The sequence below is a fragment of the Trachurus japonicus genome, chromosome 21, assembly GCF_045865225.1.
Source record: "Trachurus japonicus isolate A0001 chromosome 21, Traja_1.0".
NCBI classification, from domain to species: Eukaryota; Metazoa; Chordata; class Actinopteri; order Carangiformes; family Carangidae; genus Trachurus; species Trachurus japonicus.
In genome coordinates, this window is record NC_140927.1 from 19,268,759 (window position 1) to 19,295,089 (window position 26,331).

Consider the following 26,331-nt stretch of genomic DNA (forward strand, 5'->3'; position numbering starts at 1 on the left):
TATCAATAGATCCAATTTCATTGTTTGCCTAAATGGGTCAAGCTTGGACGTAAGCTGTTTTATTTACAACACAATTCAAAAGCAGCTCCTTCAACAAAATAATCGTAGCTGCATAACTGCATTAAAGTAAACCTACTGAATATCATAGGAGGAAAAAACTGGTTACACATACGCGCATTTTATAGCTACTGGAATAAAATAAAAGGGCTGGAATAAAAATAAAAAAATTCAGAGGAATGTTGTAATTGTGGATTGGTCGGTTTCTAGAGATGCAGAATGACACCTGTCTTATGTGAATGTCACAGTTTCACTTCACGGTGTCAGGTGAGGCTCAGGTGAAACGAGCGCGAGTTCAACTTTCTCACTTGGCTTGTCAAAGCACGTTTAACGATGGCGACAAAACCAGATCCCGTAGCCCATATGTCAGCCCACGTTGTGAGTCTATCGGTCCACCACGGATGTGTAGGACGGAGATTACAGGCGGAACAAAACTGATATGTAAGTTGTTGTTTTTTTCTTTTTTCTTTTAAACTCATTTGTCATGTGTATGTTTTTTTTCTCTCCACAAACCATATACACATTTCAAATGGGGTAACTAAATATAAATACTGTATATAGAGATAATTTCTGCGTAACTATGACTGCCGAGTAGAGGTAAGATCTTAAGCCCGAGCCCGAGGGTCGGGTATAAAATGTCAATCATTACGTTCGGGTCGGGTCGGGCCGGGCTTCTCTCTCGCTGACTTTTTTTTTTTTTTTTTTTAAATATATGTTTATAGAAATGTATAAACGATGTGTGGAGATACTAAACTGAGGAATACTTGTTATAAAATAAATAATTAGGGGGATAAAAACGCGCTGTAAGGTAATTGCTATTTAACTAAACAGGACAGGAGCCGCAGCGCAGAGCCAGACTCTGGATGAGTGCTGCAAAATGCCCTGTTAGTGTCAGAGGCAGAGCCGAGTTAGTGGCGTGGGCCATGATGTGTAGGAAACACCGAGATTAAATCAGTAATCTTGTCACAACTCACTGTGATGTTGCTACACTAACATCACAGTGCGCCGACTTTGATGCGTTTCGAGGACCTGACTGAGTAGTTTGGCCACGAGACACCGTGGTCCACAAAAAAACAGAAGTCGCCTCATCACAGCACAGAGCCTTTATGAACCTGAATGTGATGCTGAACTTCGTCAGATGGAGTTAGAACGGGCAGACAGAGAGAGGAGGGACAAGGAAGTGAGAAGCTGAAGTTAGACCACAGCTGTGACAGACAGGGTGACCGGGTGATGATCAGTAATGCAGCGCAGTCCGTGGTGGAAGATCAGCCGGTCAAATAAATACACACACAAGTAGGCTACTATCAGACAATCAGCGATTGAGGACGATTATTTTTTTCTTGCCGTTACAGTATAAAATAGCGAGCCTACACCAGCCACGTCCACTGTGCTCTGGCTCAGCTCAGCTGACCTGATCAGCTGAACTTTTAAAGTGCAGGCCAGAGAGAGAACTAGTGAGCCTCCTCTGACAGCTGCAGGTGAGCCGCAGGTGAACTACACGTCAGCTGGCTGGAGAGAGTAGCGCCGTCCTCTCCCTCTCTCCCTCTCTCTCTCTCTCTCTGCAGCACCGGGCTTGGAGGTGATGCGCGCTGTCTGTCTGTGTGTTTGTCGGTCTGATCTTCCACATGGACTCTGCTATAGGAACCAACATCAGGAACCAATGTCAATTTGATGTTTACAATCGAGCAATTATAGAGCAGCACAAATCTCAGCGGCATCGCAGGGTAATCGTGGTGGAGAGCAATCGTAGAACGACGTGCAATTAGTGGGGGTCTGAGACTGATCTGAGACGTAGGACTGAAGAGGGGCGCTCGTGCAGTTTGAGATGTGAACAGACGAATAGTCTTGCAGTGTAAGCCCAAGATCTTAAGCCCAAGTCTGTCTATTATCCACCCCGTCATTGCTCTTCTTTGTCTCTCTGCGCGCTCTCTCTCTCTCTCTCTCTCTCTACGCGCTCTCTCTCTCTCTCTCTGCGCTCTCTCTCGCTCCCTCTCCCCGTCTCTCTCTCTGCGCTCTCTCTCTCTCCCTCTCCCCGTCTCTCTCTCTGAGCTCTCTCTCTCTCCCTCTCCCCGTCTCTCTCTCTGGGCGCGCTCTCTCTCTCTCTCTCTCTCTCTCTCTCTCTCTCTCTCTCTCTCTCTCTCTCTCTCTTAAACTGCCGCGCTAGAGTCTCTGAGTCCTCACAAATAAATTATGAAATTTCGGGTTTGGTTCGGGCTCGGGCCTGCAAATCAAGTTAATTGCTCGGGTTCGGGCCGGGTCGGGTTTTAATCCCGCGGGCCTGGGTCGGGTCGGGCTGGACTTTTTAGGCCCGATTTTACCTCTACTGCCGAGCCTATTGTATAATGTATAATGTTGCAACTGCATGTGAAGTGTGGCAGGAAATATCTCAGACTTCCTCTTGGTGTACCTACAGGAAACGTAAGGCGCTTCATCAAGCCAGGCTGAATGCCACAGAGTCAGAGTTTTGCATGCTACAATATGTTGTGAACAGTAACAGTATTACCACTGAGGCTGCTTCAGGATGAGGTGTCCCCTGTACTCACTGTGGACGGCCAGTACACTCCTCTGGATGATTCTGCACTGTGGTAAGAAGTTCCATGAATTCCTGCTGTTGTTGCATTTGATTCTGCTGAGGGAATCATCATATATATATATATATATATATATATATATATATAAACTGACTTGATTTGCAACGGCTATGCAGAACAGAACTTCTTATATATAAAAAAAGAGGAAGCTGTTCTTGCACTGGGGATGTAATAAGTGAAGCCAAGAACCTTGAAAAGGAAGAATAATAACCACCAATGCATGTATTATTTACATGATTTACTGTCAGAGCTTCTGGCAACACATTTTCATCATTTCATAAAATCACATTTAGTGAGAACGTGATTAAACTCAGTGAGTCATAATTGTTAATTCACCTGTTATTCTCTTTGCTGTTTTTAATGACAGATTTATTGATGTAGACAAACAAATTATTCTCATGAAACTGAACAAGATGCAGTAATTGCTTGGGGGGGGGTTATTCCTCTGCTGTTGAACAGACTTTTTCCACTATTTCCCTGCACTTGTTCTCATGGATACTTAGAATGCATATACATCACACTTTATGCTGTAATAGGTTTATATTTCTTGTCATGTGCATTAAATCTTACAGCCTCATAGCTGTTTGTCACATATCTATGCATTATTTATACAAAGGGTTGACCTTGTTGTGCAGCACCCCTATGGAACATAAACAAGAATTAAAGTTGCAGCTTCCACCTAACTTCAACATCTGTGTTTTGTCAATGTGTTGCTCAGCAGAGGCCATAATCCACACTGAAGTCCAGGCTGGGCCTCTGTATCGGGTGCTGGGCTCTCGTCTCTCCATCTCCTGCAATACAAGCGGCTTTGCCAATGAGAAAGCTCGACAAGACTTTGAATTTCGTATTAAAAAGCCTCAAAATCCAAATCTGGAGAAAAACATCATCAGCACTAACGACAAGTTCTTTGCGTATGCTGTGTATTCACAACGCGTGATGGGAGGAGAGATTACTCTGACACATTTGTCTGTAAACTCAGTCGTCTTTGTGATAGAAAGCCTACAGAAAGGTGATGAGGGGGAATATGACTGTTTTGTGATCAACTCAGAATCTGGATTTGAAGGAACCTATAGTGCTAAGACAACAGTCAAAGGTAATCAATCACCATTCTACCTTTCAATCAAAAATTTTAAATAGAAAAAAAAAAAAATGACTTTGTGTGTTTTTGTCTCTGTTTCCGATATGGGGCCATAGTGATCGACGACTCCCTGAGCGTTTCATCATCTGACTCCACATCACCGAGCTATAATGAGGGTGATGCTCTCACTTTAACATGCCAAGCCTCCAGCAACACCATCCAGCACACCCATCTGTCTTTTGCCTGGTTTGTCCATAAAGCTGGTGAGGACAGTGCTCGGCCCATCATTTCTCTGGACAGAGATTTCACACTGAGTCCAGGCCAGGGGTTTGAAGAGCGTTATCAAGCTGGACTCATCAGGTTAGATAAAATGGGAGAAGCCACCTACAGGTTAACGATGTCTCAGCTGGAGGTGTCAGACCAAGGTAGGATCTACTGCCAGGCTTGGGAGTGGATCCAAGATCCTGACCGCTCTTGGTACTCTATTGCACAGAAAGAGGCAGCTGGGACCACACTTAGCGTCAAAGCCAGAGGTTAGTCTGTCTAGCTTTTCTGTCTATGTCATATATTAATAGCATAAACTCACACGTTTATTTTTCATCTTCCTCTTCACAGTCACTGTGACTTCTTGACAGGATGTGTGCTGTACTGTGTGCTGTCTGACTGTGACTATTTTTTGCCCTGAGTAGAGGTGGTGCCAGACACGACGTCTTTGGTAGTGAGAATCTCGACGCAGCAGATGTCGCTGCAAGAGGGCCAGGAGCTGTCGCTAACCTGCAACGTAGACACACATAACCCAGAGAAAAGTTTTTTCTCTGTTGCCTGGCTGCGGGATAGTGTAGAGCTGGCCCGCATGGGTCCCACAGGTGTTCTCTCTGTGGGGCCTGAGTACAGTGGCCGAGAGAAACAAGGAGAGCTCAGGGCGGCCCGGATCGGTGACAGAGACTACCATCTCGTGCTGAAGCCTGTCAGAACTGAGGACCAGGGAGGTTATGTGTGTCGGGCGTGGCCCCAGGACAGAGGCCAGGATGGGGCCTTTACACAGGCAGCAGCCCAGGACTCCAGCCTCCAGCAGATCAGCATCTCACCCACTGGTCAGTCAGCACATAAAGCCATATAGTACTGACTGAGACACATACAGGCATTTAAGTCCCTGTATGATTTACCCTGTAATTTAAGGTTATTATTAATGAAAATATGAATATTAATGTTATCCTCTCCAACTCAGTCATGCCATCTGTCTGTTGCCTCGTCTCACTACAGAAAGCGGGCTGTCGGTTGAAATGCAAGACAGTGTGAGTGTTAACGAAGGCGACAGGTTGATGCTCACCTGCAATGTGAACGGGATTAAAGGTCAGCTCTCCGTCACCTGGCAACACAAATCGACCCCCACGTCAAATGCCTTTATCAGCCTTAGCCAGGAGGGTGTTATGTTGACAGAGGGCAAGTTTGAAAATCGCAAAATAAGGGCAATGCGTCCAAAAACCGACTCCTTCACTCTGGAGCTTGATGAGGTCACGCCCTCTGATGCTGGCATCTACCAGTGTGATGTGTCTGAGTGGAAAACCAACAGCAAGACTGACAGCAAGTCACAAGCCACCACTGTAACGGTGATTCCTGCAGGTAGGATGTGTTTCTGTCTGTCATAGTACAAATGATGAAACCTGTGTATTGACACAAGTTCCTCTTATTATGTTGTTTGGTTCCTCTTTTAAAAAAAACAACTTGTGTCATTGTCTCTCTCATGACGCATATTTGCAAATTGTGCAAATATGTGGCAAAGCTACAGCTGTTAGTTAGCGTGCCAAGTGCCTCTTAGTACAGTTTAGTCTAGGCTAAGTGTGCAATTTAAATAATATAACATAGATATGCATGGTTTACAACCCGTGTGATCTTCACTATGGTGCCACCACTAGGAAATATCTTTTAGCACATTTGCGCTCCACAGAGGATGCACCCGTTTCCATTTCCAGGGATACATGCGGGCTCACCACATCTTATTTATACACAAGTTTGCACACATAAGAAATTTCAAAATCCCACAGGCAGATTACCTTGACATTTGCACAATCACGCTTCCAAGAGGAAAATTGTTTTTTCATTTTGATCAGCACTTTGTGCCAGACTGCGAGTAAAGCCCGAAGAAATCAACAAAATATTCAGGAGTTTTTTGTTCCGTTCAATATTCTATGTGATCTAGGGTGTAATGAATATTGCTCGATTCACTTACAGGGTTTTAAACTTAAAGTCTTGTTAACGCACGTTTGTTGTAATGACACAAAAATACAGACTTTGGAGTACCTCACTGCATAAATTTGCATTTAATAAGGGGAGACAGATTTTTTTTGCAAGTGTTTAAAAATGCTTAATGCTTTAAATTATAAGTTTTATGTGAAGACACACAAGTACATGATATTTAATGGATGAAAGGTAATATTCAGTACATACAAAGTGTATGTGTATGTCTGTGTGTTAACTTCCGCTTGTTTTAAAGAAGGAAATGAATCTGAGAAATGGTTTTTAAAACCACATTTGAAGATAACTGAGAAGAGACAAGACAGAGAATTTGGAAATGTCATATGCACACATGAATGCATTATGACTGTGTGATCACCAATTTTTCCTCTCTTACTCAACACAGATAAATTTGTCACAGTTGCTCTGAAAAGTCGCAAAACCCTGGTGACTGTGGGAGAAAACGTGGAGTTGATTTGCCAGGTCAAAGGGCCACGAGTGCCAATAACACTGACTTGGAGTGTGCAGCGCGATGGGTCTGTGGATACCATCTTGACACTGTACCATGATGGCACCATCAGTTGGTCTGGAGACCAGCAAGGCTACCAGGTGAAAGTGGACAGCAAAGGAAAGGACGTAACTCACTATCTGCTTATCAATGGAGCGAGCCATAGGGAGGCAGGAGGCTATCAGTGCAGTGTGTCCGTCTTCCTGGAGAAAACATACAAGAAGCTGCCTTCATCCAACACACTGGCTGTGGGGGTGCAGACCACAGGTACCAAAGTTGCAAGTCTACATGCCATCTTTGGATCCATTCTCTGTTTCTAGGCATTTAAGACTTAACTTTTCTCTCTCTATCCTAGGGAGAAAGCTGCAGTTGACTTCCTCGTCCGATTTGACAACAAATATCAGCTCTGATGCAATAATGCACTGCACAGTTACCTCAGAATCTTTTGCAACTGATCGATATGCCGTCACCTGGCTGCGTCAAGAACAGGCACACAATAAAACCATTATAAGCTCCGACAGAGACGACCTAGTAACATTTGGGACGCAGGTGAAGCTGAGCGACCAACAACGAATCAGCATGAAGCGCATGCAGGGCGCTAGATTTGAGTTAACTATTCGGCAAGCTCAGGTCTCGGACAGAGGTTCATATATATGTGAAGTGGTGGCATGGCTACAAGATCCTCGAGGTGAATGGTATCAGCTTGCACCAGTGTCCACAATCACAGAACTAACTGTCACTGAACCTGGTAAGTTTGTTTAACTTTAACTAGGTCCAAGAAGGCTTTCAGATTTCCTTAACCACCACAATGTTCAGTGTTCTATATATTCTCAGTAAGAGAGCTATAGGCATACTTCCCAAAATATTTCACTCATATGTTAATGTGAATGTGTTTGTCTGTATATTGCTGGCTGGTGCCCTAAAACACACTTTCTCAGCACAACAACCATTTTGTCATGGTGTTAGCACCTGTCTTAGTGATGTTGAGGTTTTTGCTAAAACTACCTGTGGTTTGGTTTGTACACCCACGTCTTCCTCTTTCCTGCCTGTTTTAGTACAGATACCTGCGTCTGCCTTTTGTAAAAGACTCTAAATCTCCCTTTTGCCAGACCTCTCCCTTGTTTGTCCATTACTTTAATTTTAATTCTGTTCTTTAAACTTATAGGTTGAATAAAATGTGTTTTACCTGTTTGCTTTTTCATAGAGATTAACCTGTCCATTGTAATGGATGAGGTGGAACGGAACGTGAGCACATCCCAGGATTTCACCATCCCCTGTAAGATCGCCAGACAATCCAGCAGTGAATCTGAGTTCCAGGTCACGTGGTTTTGGCAGAAGGGAACGGAGGTGGAGACTCAACAAAGCCCCATATTCACAGCTTACCGAAATGCCACCCTTCAAGTCAGGCGTGGGAAGGGTGATCAGCTAAGATTCGGCCATCCCCTTCCCAAACAGTTCAGCCTCACAGTCCTGAAGCCCAGTCCTGAAGATAGCGGCCTATATTACTGTGAGGTAGAAGAGTGGCTTCCATCTCTGTCTCTCGGGTGGAAGAAGTCTGTAGTGAAAAAGTCTGAATATTTGACTGTTAACGTCTATACAGATGGTAAGCAGAGTGTAAGATGATGAGCATTTTTCTCTTTCCAAATAGCAGCTGTTGAAATGTATGTGAAATCACATGTGTATGTGGACACAAGTAATGCATGTGTTTGTGTTTCTTGCAGGAGGACCAGTCTCTGAGCCCCAGTGCAACTCAGGTACCTGGATAGGGATTTTTGCTGTGTCTGTCGTCGTCTTACTGTTGGTGATTTCTGCACTGGTCTATGTGATGATTCGCCGCGGCAAAGGCCCAGGAGGGAAGAAGTCAGGCGAGTCTCTGTGGGCAGAGAAACATCCTCTGGAGACCAAATCTGTTGCAGAGGACTGAACCTCATTGGCTAGAAGTGGAGATGACAGCAGAGTAGTGGAGCTGAGCAAAAAGGAAATCTACCCATTTTTTATCTGCCATGTTGTATTATGCAATAATGTTTATCTCTTAAGAAGTTGTTGCTGTAAATATTTTTTAAATTAATTTGTTATTCAAGGTTGAATAAATCTTGTTGAAATAAATCTGTTGATAAGGTTCCATTAAAATAAAAGTTTAAAGAATAATTTTGCCTTTATGAATTCAAGAATTCCATGAAACTATTAAAATTAAACAGGCACTTTTCATTTTACACCTAAAACATATTTGCATAATCACCAGCCTCTTACGGCTTACTTGCAATGGGCAGTCAAGGCAGCATTAACTTTGTGGCTTTACACCTACAAAGCAGCAAACTCTGACTGACAGATTCCTTTTTAGGTTGCAACATAGCAGCCGGTTTGATACTGTGTCTTTGATGAGAAGAAGTCAAAGCTTAGCGTGTCTGTGGGAGCGGCTAATGCGCCGTGGTGAGATTTGAAAAGACATTCTCAGAAACTAAGTCAGTGATGAATCAACCAGGAAGTGCTCTATGGTTCTGCAAGAACACCGCATGACTGTGGTCAACAAATGTGCTGATGTTTGAATGTGACAGGGGCACATTTTCAGAAAGGGTATATTCATGCAGCAGAAGTAGAACAGCCTTGATTGATAAGCAGATTTTATAACATGTGATTCAGAATGGACAGTTTCACTCACATGTTGAGACATGGAAGCTGTGTGTGTACATGAAAAGTTTTTATTTTATTTCATTTTTTTACTTTACTTCTGCACATTGGATTGGAAATGAAACAAATATGTGTTCACAGTCATTATGTTTGTGCAATCGAGGTATCAGATGTTTTCATACATGACATCATTGGTGCATCAAGTCTGTGCACCTCCATACACAGACAGAGCATTTAGGGTGAGAGGAATGCTCTAGACTTGCCAAGTCAATAACCTCAATCCAGCTGAGCCTGCCTCGCTCTTCCTAAAGGCCAGACTGAAACTAAAATCCACCAAAACAAGCAAGAAGCTCAGATGACTCATGAGCCCAGTCCTAACAAACCTCCACCCTAGAAGTTACCAAATTTCTGTTGGTGTCAGTGACTTGTCAGAAATGACAGTGCCAAAACTACAGAACCGGTCGCAGTCCAGTTTCACTGTGAGCTGCACTGTACATGCGTATGTTTGGATGTGAATGTGAGTGAAATCTTGAATCTCTGCCAGATCGTATCAAATGTCCCTGCTCAACAAAACTGGATTCTAGAGAGTTAACAAATCAAAAAAGAAGAAGAAACTGTTCTCTCGCTCTTCCATGTTTCCCCATTTCTCCCTGCATCAGCCCTATCAATGTTTAACACCCCATCCATGTAAGAGGCAAGAATAGAATCCATTTCTTGCTTTCACCAGCCTAGACATCGAAATACTCCCATACTGAGAAAGACTCTTGTCCAATGAGTGTTTACCAGTCGTGTGCAACTTAAGCTAAAACTAACTGGTTTTCAGAGAGATGTAAGAATCTAAAAGTACACTGAGGAACTTTAAGTCTGTGGTTGTCTCAGCCCCAGAGAGATGAAGTAGCGCTGTCTTTGGTCTTGTATTATACCAGCCCTTCACAGTCTGGTGGACCAGCTCTCTCTTAACTTTATTGTAATTCCACTCCCTTGTGTTTCCATGGCAATGCCTGTCAGAGCAAACAAAGAAACATTGAATTTGGGAGGCAAATCAATGCTTCTGTCTTTGCAGCAAAGACAAGACGTAATGGGGACAAACTAGCGTGTACAAGGGCAGCAGCTACATGCTAGAACTTCCCAGTGATGCTCTGCCTCAAAACCTGACCATTAACATATTAAACAGTATTATAATCAGCTCACTTTGACAATGAGACTGTTGCATGCAGCGCAGAGTCAAAAGTGAGATTCACAAAACCACATCTGTAATCTCTCTCTTCCAAAAGCTCACGTGTTGGAAGACATTTTGGTTCCCAGTTTGCCAGCATGTAGCTGGATGCTTTAAGCTGGTTATCTCTAACGCTGTGATCTCATTCCAGATCTGATTTGGCATCAACTTAATGCTCTGTCCTTCATGTGCCATGAATGGATTTATGAAAACTTTGCAACTATTATCTACAATAACTTCTTGAACCGAGTGAACAGACTTAAAAAAAAATAGGCCTGCTGTGATACCACAATGATTGCAAAATCAGAAACCTCACAGCAGTATATTTGTGGTTAGACTGAGCTACAGCTACAAGTGAAAGGTTTTTGTCTATCTGGAAATCTATCTCTACTTTGCAAACATTCAAAAGCAGGTCAGGCTCTTGACACTGTTTACACTCTTTGTCTGATTTACTGACACGCCCAACTGCCGCCTTTCCATCATTAATCATATAGGTTTCACTTTTGTTCTGGTGATAACCAGCAGGTCAACATTACTTACATAACTAGATACATTGACACAATATTACTGTTTGTACTGACCTTACAGGATTCCTGGGGTTTAATTCCCTTCTAGCGCCACCATGAGGTTGACAATGGTGGTACAGAGATATGGACATTCATGTTCCCCATAGAATTACCTTGTTGATCCCTTGACTTGTAATTCAGGAGCATCTTTTGGTGTTTTATGATCAAATGGGTAAAAGAAAAGACATTCCCCCTGCTTGTTTACTGTAGATTCAGTAGCTTACGGTGGTGTAGATTCATTTTGTTATGAGAGGTCAAAATGTCCTCTGTGGTCTGCTATCCATATGCCTCTCTTACTGTCATCTGTACTGTCATCATAGACTCTCTATGACTCACATGCTCTCTCTCTCTCTCTCATACACACACACATATACACAATAAACAGCACAAGTGATCAAAGTTTGCCCTAAAACACCCTCCTGAACAAGAGGATAATGTGTCCTGGCAGAGGTAGAGATGACACGAGGGGCGAGAGACACTCAAGCTACCATCTGCACGAATTATGTAATACCTCTCCTGAAATCTGAAAGTCTTCTCTGAAGCCTCCTCTCACCTCAGCTCACTGAATCTCTTTGCTTATACCCTCAACCCCTCTCTACTCCCTCATGGCCCTATCTTTGCCTTTGATATTCCCCTTTCTCACAAAGAGAAGGCACAACAAGCCTGACAGGCCTGCCTTCTGTTCCTCGCCCCAACCCAGAGCTACATGGTTTTACTCTCTTCTTCTCTTTCTCTTTCTCTCTGTCTCATTCTCTCCCTCGTCTCTCCACACGCCTCAGTCTTAGTACGTGTCAGCACTAGAGGGAGCTATTGTTTCCCAGAAGGACAGAGACATGCAGAAGTCACCAGGTTAACATACAGACATAGGATTCAAGAGTCCTTCGAAGCCTGTCGTCATGCACGGCACCCAATTTGAGATTTTCTTCCTCTGCTTTGACTTGTTGACTCTCTCTGCCTTCACAGCTTGGTGAGCAATCAAATGTCTGTGTATGAATAGGAAAAGGAGGGGGAAAATGCCTACACAGTTGGATGGAACCAAACAGCAGGTGGATAGGGTAAAAAGCAGCCTCAGGTCTCGACTGCACATTGTCACCTAGAATGGCAGGATTTGAGAAAAGTCACAGCAAAGTGAGCATGGGTGATAATCTACAGCCACTCCACAATAGCCGAAAGAGGGAATTACCTCATTAATCCAAGCCCACTTTAACAGATAAATATATAGATATACAGACTGTATACAAGTCTCTAAACTGTTAGGAGTTGTCTGCCTTTTCTTGTTGAGGCCTGATTTTTATCCCCAGAGATGGTGCCGGCTGGTGGAAGGAGCTGGAGAGTCCAAAATAAAAACAGCTTAAATGGTGCAATATGAAGTAATAGCCTGTTCTGCTCCCTGTCAAGGGAGCTCTCAACAAACTCAGAGCCCCCATTTTTTTTCTTCCAGAGCTGTACTCTCACATAGTGGAACAGCGCAGATGAACATCCCAAAGCTGCTTTATCCGTGTGCCTCCTGTTATGATAATGTAACGCAACAATATGTACAGTATATGCATCTGTCTTTTGTGTTTGACTGAGCCTGTCAGTCTACTATGTGTGAATGCACACAATGCTGTTGCTGCTACCTTTAATCATATTTGCAGTTTGCTGTTGTGTCTCCCCAGACACACAAAAGTGGAGCGGATGATGACAAGCGGAGATGTCATTATAATAGCACCATTGAGTATTTACTGATTCATGTGTCAAACTAAGATCAATTCAGCATTTTTCTATTTTGTATTGTGACAGTAGCCACTTGTATAAAATAATCAATGACACTTGTGTGAACACACTTGAGAGTTTCACAGTTTATGAACATGTATATACATTTACATACAGTTGCCATATGTACTCATGCCCCCCTTCACTGCTATTCTCCAAAAAGGGCTGTATATGATTGTGTCTAACAGGACAGCATAGCTATTACCATCCCACTAGATTTTGGTTTTGGGATTAAATGCAACACACCTCCCAGATAAGATAAGAGCAGATAAAAAGATAACAAGCACATTGTTGGTGCTTCCTTATAGGACTGCAGGCTTTTACTGTGAGACTGCTGTGAGCCTATAGCAGCTACTTCTGGCCATTATCACAGCTACCATCATCCATGCTAGAATCATTCAGAAATTCCCTTTAATAAATTATTGGGCATTTATATCAAAGAAACATCAGTGACAACAACATGTGCCCAATGTGAATAACTGATGATATATCTAACTAATACATTGGGAGTTACCATGCATCTATGTGGCTCGCAGATGACACGCTGCCAAGGGCAATCTGAATCAAGCATCACCAAGGAAACAGAAGTAGCATGAAGTCTGAGATGTCAGCTAGAGAAGTTTTTAATTTAGCACAACTGTGATTTCTGGCTGAAGTTGCCATTGTGAACTTTTGTGGGCTAGAATATGAGAAAACAACAGTTAAGCTGGCTCAACACCGTCTGTGCAGAGCTCGACGTTATCTGATTTTGATAGTGACAGAGCTGCTGCTGAGAACAGGCCCTCTTGAGCTGAGGGATGAGAGTAAAGGAAAATGTCAGCTGCTTCCTGAAAACATTCATTCATTGGTATCTCAAGAGCAGGGCAACAAAGTTATAGCTCCAGCAGCTATCTGGGAAGTCTATCAGCAGAGGGCATGCAAGCTGCTAATCAGCCTATGCAACAGCCACTGGCAGTTTATGCTTCTTTTCTTTTTTTTCCCTCCTCTCATACCAAGTGCCCATCAGGATTTCGCTTCCAAAATGTTTTCCTGACAGGTAGAGAGGAGAGAAATGCCACGGTTTGATTTTACCCGGACTGAACCTTGTTGGTAAACACAGTGTGAGAGGTGAATAAGACCAAGAAAGAGTCTGTTGAGAGTTTTGCACAATAATAGAAAAATCTGGCATAAGACTGCATAGTGTCTGTCTTTGCATCTTCCTCCACACTTCATTAGCAGCATGTTTGTGCAATTCTGCTTCCATCTAATTATTATTTATGGCTCTATTATTTCTGTTATATATAAATATATTTATATCCCTATCTTTATTTTGCTCTCAGTGTTTCTCTCCATTACACTTGTCAGTGTCAACATTTACTGTAATACAGATCTATCTTTTTCCAATACTGTAGCCTTCAAATAGTCACAGTAAAACCTTTGGCGCCGTGACAGCCACCTGAACTGTAAATGAATAAAACTTTTCAGTTGCCTTTGTTGCCTTAAGCTGCTCCGTTGCAGCCTTCGTGGATTACTGCATTTGCCAAACCACACAGGAAAGACTCAGATGAAGTACATAGCCCGAATCAGACATATCCATCAAACAAACAGAGCCAATCTGCTGTTTTCTTTAGTTTAGCTCTGCACATTTGATTAGCTGTGCAATGCCACCAGGACACCACCATCCCCACTGCAGTGAGATAATTGCGTGTTCACAGGCAAATGAATGTTTTTTTGTTCTCTGCACTGGCATGTGTACGTCTGACAATTCTTCTGCGCTGCCTGAGCAATTCATTTACGCCATGATGCCAGTTTTTGACGGGTGCCTTGCCTGTGACTAAGATAGCTACCGTATGCTGGTGAGCTGACGTCTTCATTAGCAGTGGTTTAGATGCTGTCACCCCTCCTCTCTCTCATCCCTCCTTCTCATCCCTTATCCCTCCTCCCCTCTGCATCTCCTTTTCAGTCACCAGCAACGACGCTCTGCTGCGCCCATCAGCTCCCATCAGCCTTTCTCTGCGTGTGAGGAGCTCCCCCAACTGCTGCCGCACTAATTCATGTTGCTAATTAGCTGACAAACACTGTACAGTTCGACCAAGGACCTGGCACATTTACAGCACTCATGTTTGTATACCACATCCACAACTACTACACACGCGCACACACAGACTTCCATTCATATATATCCTGGTTGATGTTGCATGTGTTATTTAACATTTTCGCTAATTTCTGTTACATACTGCAAACATAATTAAGTTATTTCACATGTATTAATCTACACTTCTAACTAGAAGTACTATATGATTTAACATATTTCCTGACAATTTCTTTTTTACGGTATTGATATCCAACATATACACACTCTTCTCAACCGAAATAGAGTATCTGATTATCATCCCCCTTTCAAATCATACATAATAATGTGGCTACCATGGTAACCAACTCCTTGAGACTACTGACAGTAAAAAAAAACTTTTTAATGTAAATGAACCACTTATAAGTGACATTAATCTCTATTGTACCTAATTTATTATCCTCATTAGTGGATTTTCTGTGAGGCTGTTGAGTCTGTTCCATCTGGGGGTCACATCAGGTAAGTATACGGAGAAATATGAAGCTAAAAGACTTTAAGTGCCAGTCTCTCTGTCTCGCTGCCTCTGCAGCTTCTCTCTGTCTCTGTTTCTGAGCAGCTGGTTGATGTGACACTGAGGCAGGCAGGCCTGTCATACATCATCAGGGTCTTGCAGTGTGACACTGTAGGCCTTCAGGGCACAGAGATGGTCTGATCCACGTCAGCATGTAGGTATATCATTTTTTTTCCTCAAGTCCAGAGCACAGTCAGAATCAAAGTCATGATGGAGCTAATGAGAGGCCCCGTGATACTTTTAGCAAAATTTTCTTTTATTCATCATCTGTCAGTCTTTGCCTAATTACATACAGTACAGATTTAGACATCACAGTCGCTGCTTCTTTTTTTTTTAAGTTCATTTATAGTTTGCAACCTTGAATTAGAAAATGACCCCGCAGGCGGCAGCAAAATATACACATATATTTGGCTGCATATTTGATGCAGTGCTTAAGGGATGACTGTCATACTCTACTGCAAACACTATTAGAAATCAATCTTTTCTCTCTTTATCTTGTTTTCCACCCAACGGAAAAATCCACATGGATTCAAACAGGGCAGAAAATTTATGGTGCGAGGAAAGCTGGATCACTTTGCACCTCTAGCAGCACCGCAATCAGAGATGTAAAATCATTTGATTTTCTCATTCTTCACTTTTTTTTTCTTTCAGTGGCTGATTTAAAACATCATTGATTGGTGTGTGGTCAAGAGTGCAGCATACTTGACAGTTTCATCCACAGAGGGCAGTTCAGCAGCAGTTTTCGACTCAGTAATTGAGTGTTGATTTACTTTTGAAGTTTTATCCTTTAAAGATCATCCAGTGTTTTGCACTGCACTGGAATAAATTCTGACATTTTTTAAAATTCTCTTTTTTTCCACACTAATGAGAGTTGAATCCTATACAAGCCATTCAGCTATTTACCGATTACAACTCGCTGGAGAAACCGCTCTTTTTCTTTTCCATTTTTAATGCTTTAATGACATAAATATACACTTAGCAATAATCTCTTAACAACATAGATAGCCAAATTTGCTACCAACACAGCTGACATGAAAGGCTACCCCCTGGCAAACCTCAAATAGCAGACAAGTGTGTTCCCCGATAGCATGTTTATTACTCTACTGTGTGTGAAAGTGTACAAGCAGCGAAGCTTATGTGAGTTTACATGCTGATTTACGGTCATTTAACTGCAGATATTGTCCTTTCAATGAACCACATAGTATATTTAGCACGCCATGTGAACTGAATAATAAAAATCATACAATTGAAAAATGCCACCAATAGGCTACCTAGTGTTTGCATTAGGCCTGTCAAACTGCACTTATAGCAGTATTAAAACAAGCTCACAGGGGCTGAGATACAGGTTTTACAGATACAAAACTTGCAAGTCTTTCATCCTCAGGATCTCTCTGCCACAGCAGGACCATTAGGCATCATGATGCAGTGTGAAGTAATTTGTATTTCTGTTGGTAAGCAGCTTCTTTTCCCTGAGCTGAGCCTCAAACTGTGCCGGAGACTGATATCTGGGCTGAAGAGAACACATGAACCTGTACATATCACTCAGATTAACACCTCCAGCGATGAACAAACTCCAATACTTCACAGACAAATTTCAGCTCCACATTTAGTGGGAGTGATTTGGTCTGTCATTTTATTTTTTTCCCCCCTCTATTTCCATGGTGTAAAAATATTTCCCTTCTGCTGCACTGTGTATGATAATCCTTCCTCTGAAGGTATAATAGTGGTTGCATATCCTGAGCATTATGCATTAAGATGACCCTAATACAGCTAAGGGGAAGTTCATAAATTAACTTTTTTTTTTTTCAAATGCCCTGTGTCATCAAAATTGGCGGCTCGGGTTTACACAAATACACAAATGGCAAAGGGTGGTTGCCACTTTGATGTGGTAATAAGCTGTTTTGATGTCTGTGTGTCAAGCATGTTTTCACGGTGAGAGGCATTCCCAACAGCTACTACTTCAAAATCAATTAAAACCTTTTTGCTAACAGCCCTGCCTGGCTCAGAAGGAGGAAAAACTAATTTCCTCATGCTCTCTCCCTCAGTCATTTTAAGAATGTGGACCAAGAAGAGCAGAAATGGAGAGTCCTGAGGGATAGAGAGTAAGTCCTGGATTCAGATAGCTCTGCAATGTTATCTTTGCTGCATGTGTGCTGCTCGCAGCACGCTTGCAGCAAAGTGTGTACACACAGGGCATATGCTAACTGGGCCTATGTCTCTGTTTTTATTACCAGAAATGTGAAATATGTATTGAACTCAACTTATTTGCAATGAGGAGATTTAAAAGGATGACTGAATACACAGCTTGTTTTATCCACAGCATTTCCCCCAACACAAAAACTACAAGATAAGCAATGTTATAGATCTAAACAATTTAATCCACTTATGATTGTTGAGTGTCGGTGCAGCTAATCAGCCATGCAATCCAAGTCAGATCTGTCTACGACAATCTGATTCATTAATTCCCTGCACTTCCTGTAACATTTACAAGTCTCTGAACAAATACCCCCCTGGAACATATCCTTGAATTAATATCACATAATTTGTTGCTATTGGTATAGTTTTTTTTCTTGTCAGCGAAGGCTTTATCTTCATCACAGTGAAACAACATACAAACTATAATTACTTCCTTCAACATATATTTCAGTGGCAGAGGTTGAGAGCAAAAATCAATATGGACCCATGGGAATCATTTCTGGCCTCATGCTGGAAAATGAGAATATTAGAACTTGCAAAATGTTATGATTCATAGAACCAAGGTTTTACTCTTGCACAAGTGTTCACAGTATGAAAAGCTTGGAAAGTTTTTGAACCGAGGTGTGTTGTTTTGGCATGATTGGATTGTCTGCACAGTCAACACATGCTTGCATCAGCTTGTACGTGTGTAGGCATGACATTTTGGTTACATGTGGATATTTTGCAACTTCTCAGAGACAAGAGAGAATGTTTTTCCAGCTCGAGACAGTCAGTCACCAGGAGGAAAAACATAGCACTGTATGCCTGGGTTTATGAATTTTGAACGACATGAAAAGCCCATATGAATGTGACTGATGAATGCAGGTGAGATGAAAAAGGAGGAAGGCTCAAAGGCATGTTCGAGGAAGTGTTTTGCATGGGAATTCTGGCATGAGATAGTGTTTGCATCAGAGGCAGTGTTTTTCACAGCAGGTGTATGTGTTTTCCTAAACTGTGTGTCCGTGTGTGTTTGTGTGTCTGTCCCTGCATGATGAATATGCAAGAGTGTTTGTTTAAGAGAGTGAAAGTGCATGACTCAGCTCAGAGTAGGCAGGCAGCTCATATTTCCACTGCTTGGCATTCAGCTGAGATGAGATCGGATGAACCCGATCATTTAAGGAGCCCTGGGCTCCACCTCTTCTAACAAGCCTTGGTCAAAACCTAGTATATGGCATGATGTAAACTAATGTACCATTAGCTGTTTGCCAAGCTGGTATGGTGTTTTACGATAATATGAACATAATGAAGCCTCATTTACATGTTTTTTTCTTTTCTGTTGTCAGACAAAGGAACAAATACAGTAACTGAAATGTGGCTCATTACTGTTACAATAAGACTACATGTTAACAATTTCTATCCATCATACACAGTGGTCATGGGATTGTTTGTTGTACATCTGGACAGGTGCTATAGTTATTTATTTGAAACAAGCAAGTTACTGTAATACTGTAACTAATACAACCCAGTGCAATTAGCAAGGAATCTGTCAACAGCCTGACTAAAATACAAAGACAAAGGTGAAGGGAACCAAAGGGAAATTCAAAGTAAGTGATGTAAATAATGATCACTCAGTCAGTCAGTGAATAGATAGACCAACAAGTCCTCCAAGCTCAAAAACAAAAAAGATAATTTCCTATAATAATAATAATAATAATAATAATAATAATAATAATAATAATAATAATAATAATAATAATAATAATAATAATAATAATAATAATGATAATGATAATAATAATAATAATGGATTACATTTATATAGTGCTTTTCTATTACTGTAATACCCGATACCCAAAGCGTCAGACTGACGGAAGCATGGCTGCCAATGTGCGCCAAACGGCCCCTAGTAGTTAGATAGATAGATAGATAGATAGATAGATAGATAGATAGATAGATAGATAGATAGATAGATAGATAGATAGATAGATAGATAGATAGATAGATAGATAGATAGATAGATAGATAGATAGATAGCACTGCTAGTGACATTGTCCTGCAGCCATTAGCTTTTAACAAACCCTCATCTGACTCACTCAGTGTAGACCAGATTTACTGTGTGACTTATCATGCATTAGTGCCATCAATACGTCAATGTGACCTTTAACAGGATTTAATACTTGTGTCCTGGAGACTGTGGCTCTGTTGTCTTGTCTCAGATTTCACTGTCAGATGATGTCACAATGTTTTCCCGCTTCTGTTGTGGACACAAACCTTTCTCCTTCTTCTAAAGGTTAATAAACTCGCTGGTGGTAAACGTTAGGTTTTCCTTGGTCTACATTGTTTGAATGCAATGTAAGATAATTCCCACCATTTAGATTGTAGTTATGTATTCAAATGTGTGTTTAAAGTCTTGTTTGCTCATTTTATCAAACATATGATTTGAATAAATACTACAGTAAACTGAATTTATTGGATGGCTCAGTCACTTTGAGAATTAGAGAGGACCAATCTCACTCTCATGTCATCACAGTAAATATTAAGTTAGTGACAGCAGGTGATTTATTTAGTTTAGCATAACAACTAGAGATGGGGAGCAACAGCTGGTTCAGCTAAGCTCACTAATGAACACGTTTTTGGATCTTGGCTTCCTAAAGATTAAATGACATGTTAGTGAGCTTTATAGGTGCTGGTAGGGTGATTTTCTTTAACCTTTGGACGAACCAGGCAAGCTGTTTCTCCCTGCTTCCACTGTTTATGCTAAGTAAAGCTTACCATCTGCTGGCTCCAGCTTTATATAAAATGTTGGCAAGTATGTTTTTTGTCCACATGATTGTGAGTGTAAAAGTTTGCGTCTGTCTGTTGTCCCTGCAGCAGACTGCCGTCTGTCTATTGTCTGTAGTTCTCACCGACGGGCTTTCACAGGAGGACAGGCTCAGTATGTTCCTGTGCCTGGCCTTGGGGTAGACTTCATCTCCTCATGACACTATCTTGTTTGCATGTTTTATCAATCATATGATTTGACTAAACGAAATGATACAACGACTGGCTGACTCACTTTAAAGGGGTAGGTTTACATTCTGTTTTGCATATTGCTCATGCTTTCTTGTTGAGTATTAGATGAAAGGACCAATCCAACACATGTCACCTATTAAAAGTTTCTGTCTGTCCATAAAATGTGCCTGTTGTGATGGACCCATGTTTTACAGGAGGACAGGCTCATTGTGTCGCTGTGCTTTGCACCTGGGACAGACTCCATCTCCTCATGGCACTGGAGACGATTAAGCAAGTGGGTCACGGGTTAATGACATCAGTCTAATGGCCACTGTTGCTCAATGTGCTGTAGCGCATCACGGCTAAATTACAGTGGTACACCAGACCCATATTTGCAAAGCGGTAGTAGTAGACTTTCAGTTAATTGACACTGGTGGTTGCAATTTTCTCTGACTACTCAACAACAACAGATAGCATGAATAAAATGATTTGACTTGACAGGATTTCTATTTGCTTATTCATTTAGATTTTCTCCAGCAGTTCTCTCTCGATTATCTTTTGCTGATGCAACAACCTATAATCATGTTTAAGAGAGCAACAACGCCAAAATTGATGCCTGGGGCTAAGGTAATCCAATGATAAAAGCATGTCGTAATCCTATGATTATTCTTTAATGGCTTTAATTCCAAACCCATGTTCAAAACTGGTCAGGAGCAGGGATCCCAGGATGGATATAACATATGTTGTGTGGTTGTGTTGTGATGAATTGAACAGGGCGTAACACACATGTTCCTGGTTCTGACCCTCTGGTTACACAAATCTCTTTAACCTCTACAATTACAGTCACAACTACCCTGTAATTTCTCCAGACTTCACTGCCACCCCAGTAAAATGAATTCATACTCAACAACCAACCACAGCGAGGCTGTACTCTTCAGTGTGAGTTAAATTAACTAAATTCTTGAAGTAAAACACGTAATATATGAAGGTGAAAGAAGGTGAATACAAGTAAATCATCACCCCGCATGATACATCATCAGTTATCTATTAAAATCTACTGAAACATTTCACACGCAGTGCCCCTCTTTTGTTACCAGTTTGGATAATGCCATGATTCAGTGATCCGGTGGTGTTAACTGTGCCTCCAAAAGCCTTTATAGCCCACATACTTCCTCTTGCAGCCATGAGTCACATCAGTTTAGTACATGGGTGTATGGTGAGCAAGAGTTACCTTGCTCGGTGTACACAAAGCAAAAGCTCCAGTTAAGTGTGACCATGAAAAGCAAATGATGTTTTACAGCCTAGAGTTGATAGATAGCATCTGCTTTGTTGTTGTTACCCAACAGCTAAAAGGACAAGCCTGTACCTGTGAGGGATGATGAGGGATGTGTGTGTGTGTGAGTATGTGTGTGTTGTGTAATGTGGTTGGTGTTTTGGGGCGTAAAGTCGAACAATCTTCACAGGGTGTCTAAGCTCACCTTGATGCCCCTCCTTTCGTTCCCTAAGAGAATAGCAAGTGTGTGCGTGTCTGTGTGTGTGTGTGTGTGTGTGTGTGTGTGTGTGTGTGTGTGTGTGTGTCACTTGTGTGTCCACCACAAATGAATAATGTATGACACTCAGCTGTGTTTGCACGTTGGGCAACACCCACATAATCAAGATGAGAAAGACAGACAAAGACAGAGAGAGAGAGGGGCGATGAATGCAACACAAACACACGAACATCGCTAAAATAATTTTTAATGAAGCTCAGAGAAAATTAGTTCAGCGAAAGAACGAGTGTACACAGCTGCCCGTCTCCACCGCACGGAAGGATTTTTTATCCACACTGCTGCCAGGAACTGTCATAATTGTATCTGACGTGTTGTGTTCGGTGTGGCCATGCAGCTCTGTTGCTGACAATGTGTGCATATGGACACCTGGTGCAATGACACCTATAGTAAGTCTAGCCAGGCTGGGTGAAAGGATCTATTGTTGCTCAGATGTTCAGGTATTTTGTTCAAAAGCCTTTATAATATTCACGTTCAGCGAGAGTAATCATAAGCAATAAAATAAATACAGAATATTTCTGGTAACCACCTGTCAGCTAATTACATGTGGTGTTTAGGCCTTATTACAGACCTGTAATAAGGAGGATTTGAATTACCACAATGCCATGATGACTACCTTCAAAGGTAGAAAGAAAAGAAAGGACACTTGTACTGTAGTCCTTTGATTACCACAAAACCTTACTCACAGCCTTTGTTCACACCCCCATTCACAGGAGGAGCATCTTTTACTATTCTTTCTGTCGGAGGGGGGGAAAAAATTCAAATGCAGCCACATGCTTGTGCTGCAAAAAATGAGCATCCATTCAGACACATACATAAGTACTGGTGTGTTATCAAGTAATCATGGTAATCTGAATCCTCAAGTGGAGAGAGAGAAAAAAGACATCAAATCTGGGTAGCATGGAGAGCACAGACGTGACAAAGTAAGGGAGAGAAAAGGGCCATCAGAGCTCAGAGAGGATGATGAAGACACAGACAGATAGGATCCCAAAAAAATGGAAGCTTGACAGTCATTTCATATTAATACTCTACATTAAGAGCCCCTATGATGAATAATTAATCAGCTGGAAAATGTAGTGACTTGAGGTCCTGGCTGGCTAATGCATTGTAAAGTAAAGTCTTGTGAATGCTGCGATGAATCTACATGGAGTAAGTTTGTTGTACAGTGTTGTAAATTTAGATAACTGAGCTTTATTTTTAGCGAAAAAACAAAACAAAAAGCTTGTGCATGACTTCATAACATAAAGGCAAAATTACATCTTTGACTGTGCCAGCCTCAGCTGTACGTAATCACAGGTTATCTGACAATGCAGTGTGTAATCTTCTGAGCCAATGTGAAGCATGGCGTGAGAAATTGAGCTGCATCACTCTGACTGTGTAGTGACTCAGCCCACATCTAATATACATTCACAGATCGAGGAGTGACACTCTTTGAATGTGGTCGGTCCCAGCTGGAGTGCTGTGTCTTCTGCCCGCCGTCTGTCAGTCTGCTGGCTGTCAAAACTCACCGTATATACAATATGCCAAGACGCTGCCTGTCACTATACTTCCTCTGTGCATTTATGGACCCACCAGCAAAGGCAATACGATCAGAGGATGTCACATCATATGAATTGACGGGCGCGATTTTAGTTTTGACATTGAATGTGTATGTGTGTGTGTTTGTTGATGGATTGTGAAGTAGCTTCACACAACACTTTGTTTTTCCAACAGGCAATGCCAAATTCCTTTTTACCTTATAACCTCGGTTGCACTCATGTTTATTTCAGAGGATCTACATATTGCAACATAACTTTTTTTTAACAATGCTGCACTTTCTTTGTTTATCTTCCCTCTATCTTCACCCATCTGGATTATTCCCCACCCCCACCCTGTGCCTTGTTCTCTGTTGCTGTTATGTCTCACTCCTCTTAGAATCTCTTAGAATAAACATGGCCAGAGGTAGTTTCAAAAGTTTCTCCCACTTATCATCAAAAGAAAGAGCTTTTAATTTACTTATTTATAGTTCCATGATTTGTTTCAGACACAATTATGAGTTCATAGTATCCTTGTATGTGCACTGCAATGTAAATTCTTGATTTATCATAAGTGAGTGCAAATATAATCCCGTGTTTATGTGCCACATACTGTGTGTTTGTGCAAGTTTCCATAATTTGAAGTGGCACTCGTATGTGTACATTTGTGATCATTTATATTTGCGGATGCGGATGTGTTTTCTGTGTGAACTGCCTCCACAAAGCCCAATGTCTAATTCTGACATTCACACCAGACTGGAGCTGAAGTGCATAAAGAAATCAAATAAATCATTCATATACTTTTGGGACTTACTATGAAAATGTGTTTATGATGAAATAAGTGAACAAATCTCTCTCTCTCTTTCTGTACTGAGCCTCTCGTAGTTATCACATGTAACCTGTCTGACACCATCCCCACAGACAGTGCTGTTAGGATGCTAAAGTATAAGCTTACAAAGGATCCTTCTGTGAAGGCAGCGGTGATCCAGACTTATCTGAATGATGGACCCTGTTATGAAGTGTGTACGATGCAGACCCCTCTGTTTCCATGGAGACCTATTGTGATCCCTGGCATCCACTGTACTTGCAAACATTTGTCTGAAAACCTTGTTTATTTTTCTTTATGGTCTGAGCAAACGTGTTTTTGGATAGTTGCCAAAGTTGGCATGTGGGGTCAAAGGTGATCTCATCTCCGGTGCGAACATGATGCCGGGCTCAAACAACATTACAGCTGCCTTATGGCTGGCTGCCTGCCTGCCTGCTTGCCTGCCTGAGCAAACTGTGCCATCACTCGGCCATGCAATAAGGAGCGAGTGGAGAACTGAGCTAATTTTAGGTGCAGCAATATGTAGACCAGGTGTAATGCACATGGCCTACCTAGGCAGCTCTGTTCCTGCTGTACAGTATGTTAATTCAGCAGTGTTGGACTTCGATAGACCTTTGGAGAAGCTGGACCAATAGCCCGCATACTTACATACCAGTGTCTAATTCCATTCTGGCTTGCTTTTTGTTGGCAGCAATGCTGGCTAAAGCTTTGTTTTCTCTATATAAACATAGGAAAATCTGACTGTCTTTTCTGTTAATACTGTGACACAGTTCTAGACAGAAGGAGGGACAAACATACCCCCACCTCCTCCCTATTTAACAGTTGGGTTAACTGTTATTCAGATGTGAGGTTACGGTTTATCAACGTGCAATATTCTGTAAACATCTCTCCTGCTGCCTCAGGGCGCAGGCTCATTTCACCGGTTGTTCAGGAAGTTTTATCTGAGCTGAAATCCATGAACGCAGCAAAGGGAGAAAAAAAAATCATCTTTACTACTTCCAAAAAAAATGGTATTCATGTTGCATTCAGGCAGTGTTTGGAACTTGTAATTCCCAGTTGATAAAAAAGAATACCAGATGGGTCTATTGCAATTACTTTTTTGTAAGCACTGCAAAGGCCTGCTCATTTATTTATGTATTACACAGGAGAAAGCTTTGAGTTTCACTAACTTGGAGCATTTTGGTTTCTGTCCTTTCCCCAAAGCAGCACCACTTTTTCTGAGCTTTCACACCATAGGAGTATTACCTCATTTCACTATTTTCCATCAAACCCCAGCAAACTCCCATTCATTCTGTCTATTTTGAGAACCTCCCTAATAATACAGACAAGTCGTGCAAATCAATAAATCTGTGCATGTGATCTGAATCAAAGAAGGGTAAAACCCTTTTGCAACTTCCCCTCCAAAGGTAAACTGTAATATGTTGGGGCAGAGGAGGAGGAGAGAAAAAAAGAGTGTTTGTTCTGATACAGTTTCCAAGCAGAGTGGCACCTCATTATGTTGACTGCCAGGAGTGCGTGAGGCAGTGTGTGTGTTTGAGTGTCTGTGTGTGGGGTAGGGGGTAAGGGGGGTGGATGGTAGGAGGTGGGAATGATAGAAAATTTCTACCAAAAAAAAAAGAAAACACAGAGACTGCTGGAGTAAATTATGCATGAGAAGGTGACTTTTGTGTGATCCACACAAGACAAGTAAACACCATCAATGAAAAGCCTGCACTTAATACGCAGTATAATTTGATTTTGTGCCATAATGATTTCATTGCCAGGCTCAAAGGGTTGTTAAACTTCACCATGCAAGAGGTAAATAAGAAAATAAAAAGGGGGGAAGAAAAGAAATAAGTGGCGGCTTTGGAGGCGTAATCACCCTCCAGTTCACTTCACCTATTCAAACCATCAACGTCTTCTTGTCCTAGATTTTAAATTCAGAAATGCAAATGTAGCCTATCTGGCCTCGGCCGGAGTGGATGGTGTCCCACACTGCCGGGGCGTGGTCACTGGGAGGGAAGGAGGGATGGGGGGTGGGCGC

General features: G+C 41.9%; 1 protein-coding gene across 4 annotated transcripts; it reads left to right on the forward strand.

The window, feature by feature from the left end:
• Positions 1–2,507: 2,507 nt before the first annotated feature.
• LOC146965098 (immunoglobulin superfamily member 3-like) lies at positions 2,508–9,229 on the forward strand. Of its 4 annotated transcripts, none has more exons than XM_085765022.1 (9): positions 2,508–2,642; positions 3,367–3,741; positions 3,843–4,259; positions 4,416–4,820; positions 4,990–5,349; positions 6,368–6,736; positions 6,825–7,217; positions 7,674–8,072; positions 8,191–9,229. In XM_085765022.1, the coding sequence occupies exons 1-9, from the start codon at positions 2,579–2,581 to the stop codon at positions 8,391–8,393; spliced, it is 2,985 nt and encodes a 994-aa protein (XP_085621148.1). In that variant the 5' UTR covers positions 2,508–2,578; the 3' UTR covers positions 8,394–9,229. The 4 variants fall into 4 exon arrangements, with proteins under 4 accessions (XP_085621148.1, XP_085621150.1, XP_085621149.1 ...); XM_085765024.1 differs by having other exon boundaries at positions 3,370–3,741; positions 8,191–8,907; XM_085765023.1 differs by having other exon boundaries at positions 2,508–2,639; positions 8,191–8,907.
• The last annotated feature ends 17,102 nt before the right edge of the window (positions 9,230–26,331 follow it).

Bases quoted from the DNA above. Each gene is read 5' to 3' on its own strand.
- LOC146965098 (XM_085765022.1), top strand. From the start codon at position 2,579: ATGAGGTGTCCCCTGTACTCACTGTGGACGGCCAGTACACTCCTCTGG. The intron at 2,643-3,366 runs GTAAGAAGTTCC...TGTGTTGCTCAG, and splicing joins CTGGATGATTCTGCACTGTG to CAGAGGCCATAATCCACACT. The intron at 8,073-8,190 runs GTAAGCAGAGTG...TGTTTCTTGCAG, and splicing joins TGTTAACGTCTATACAGATG to GAGGACCAGTCTCTGAGCCC.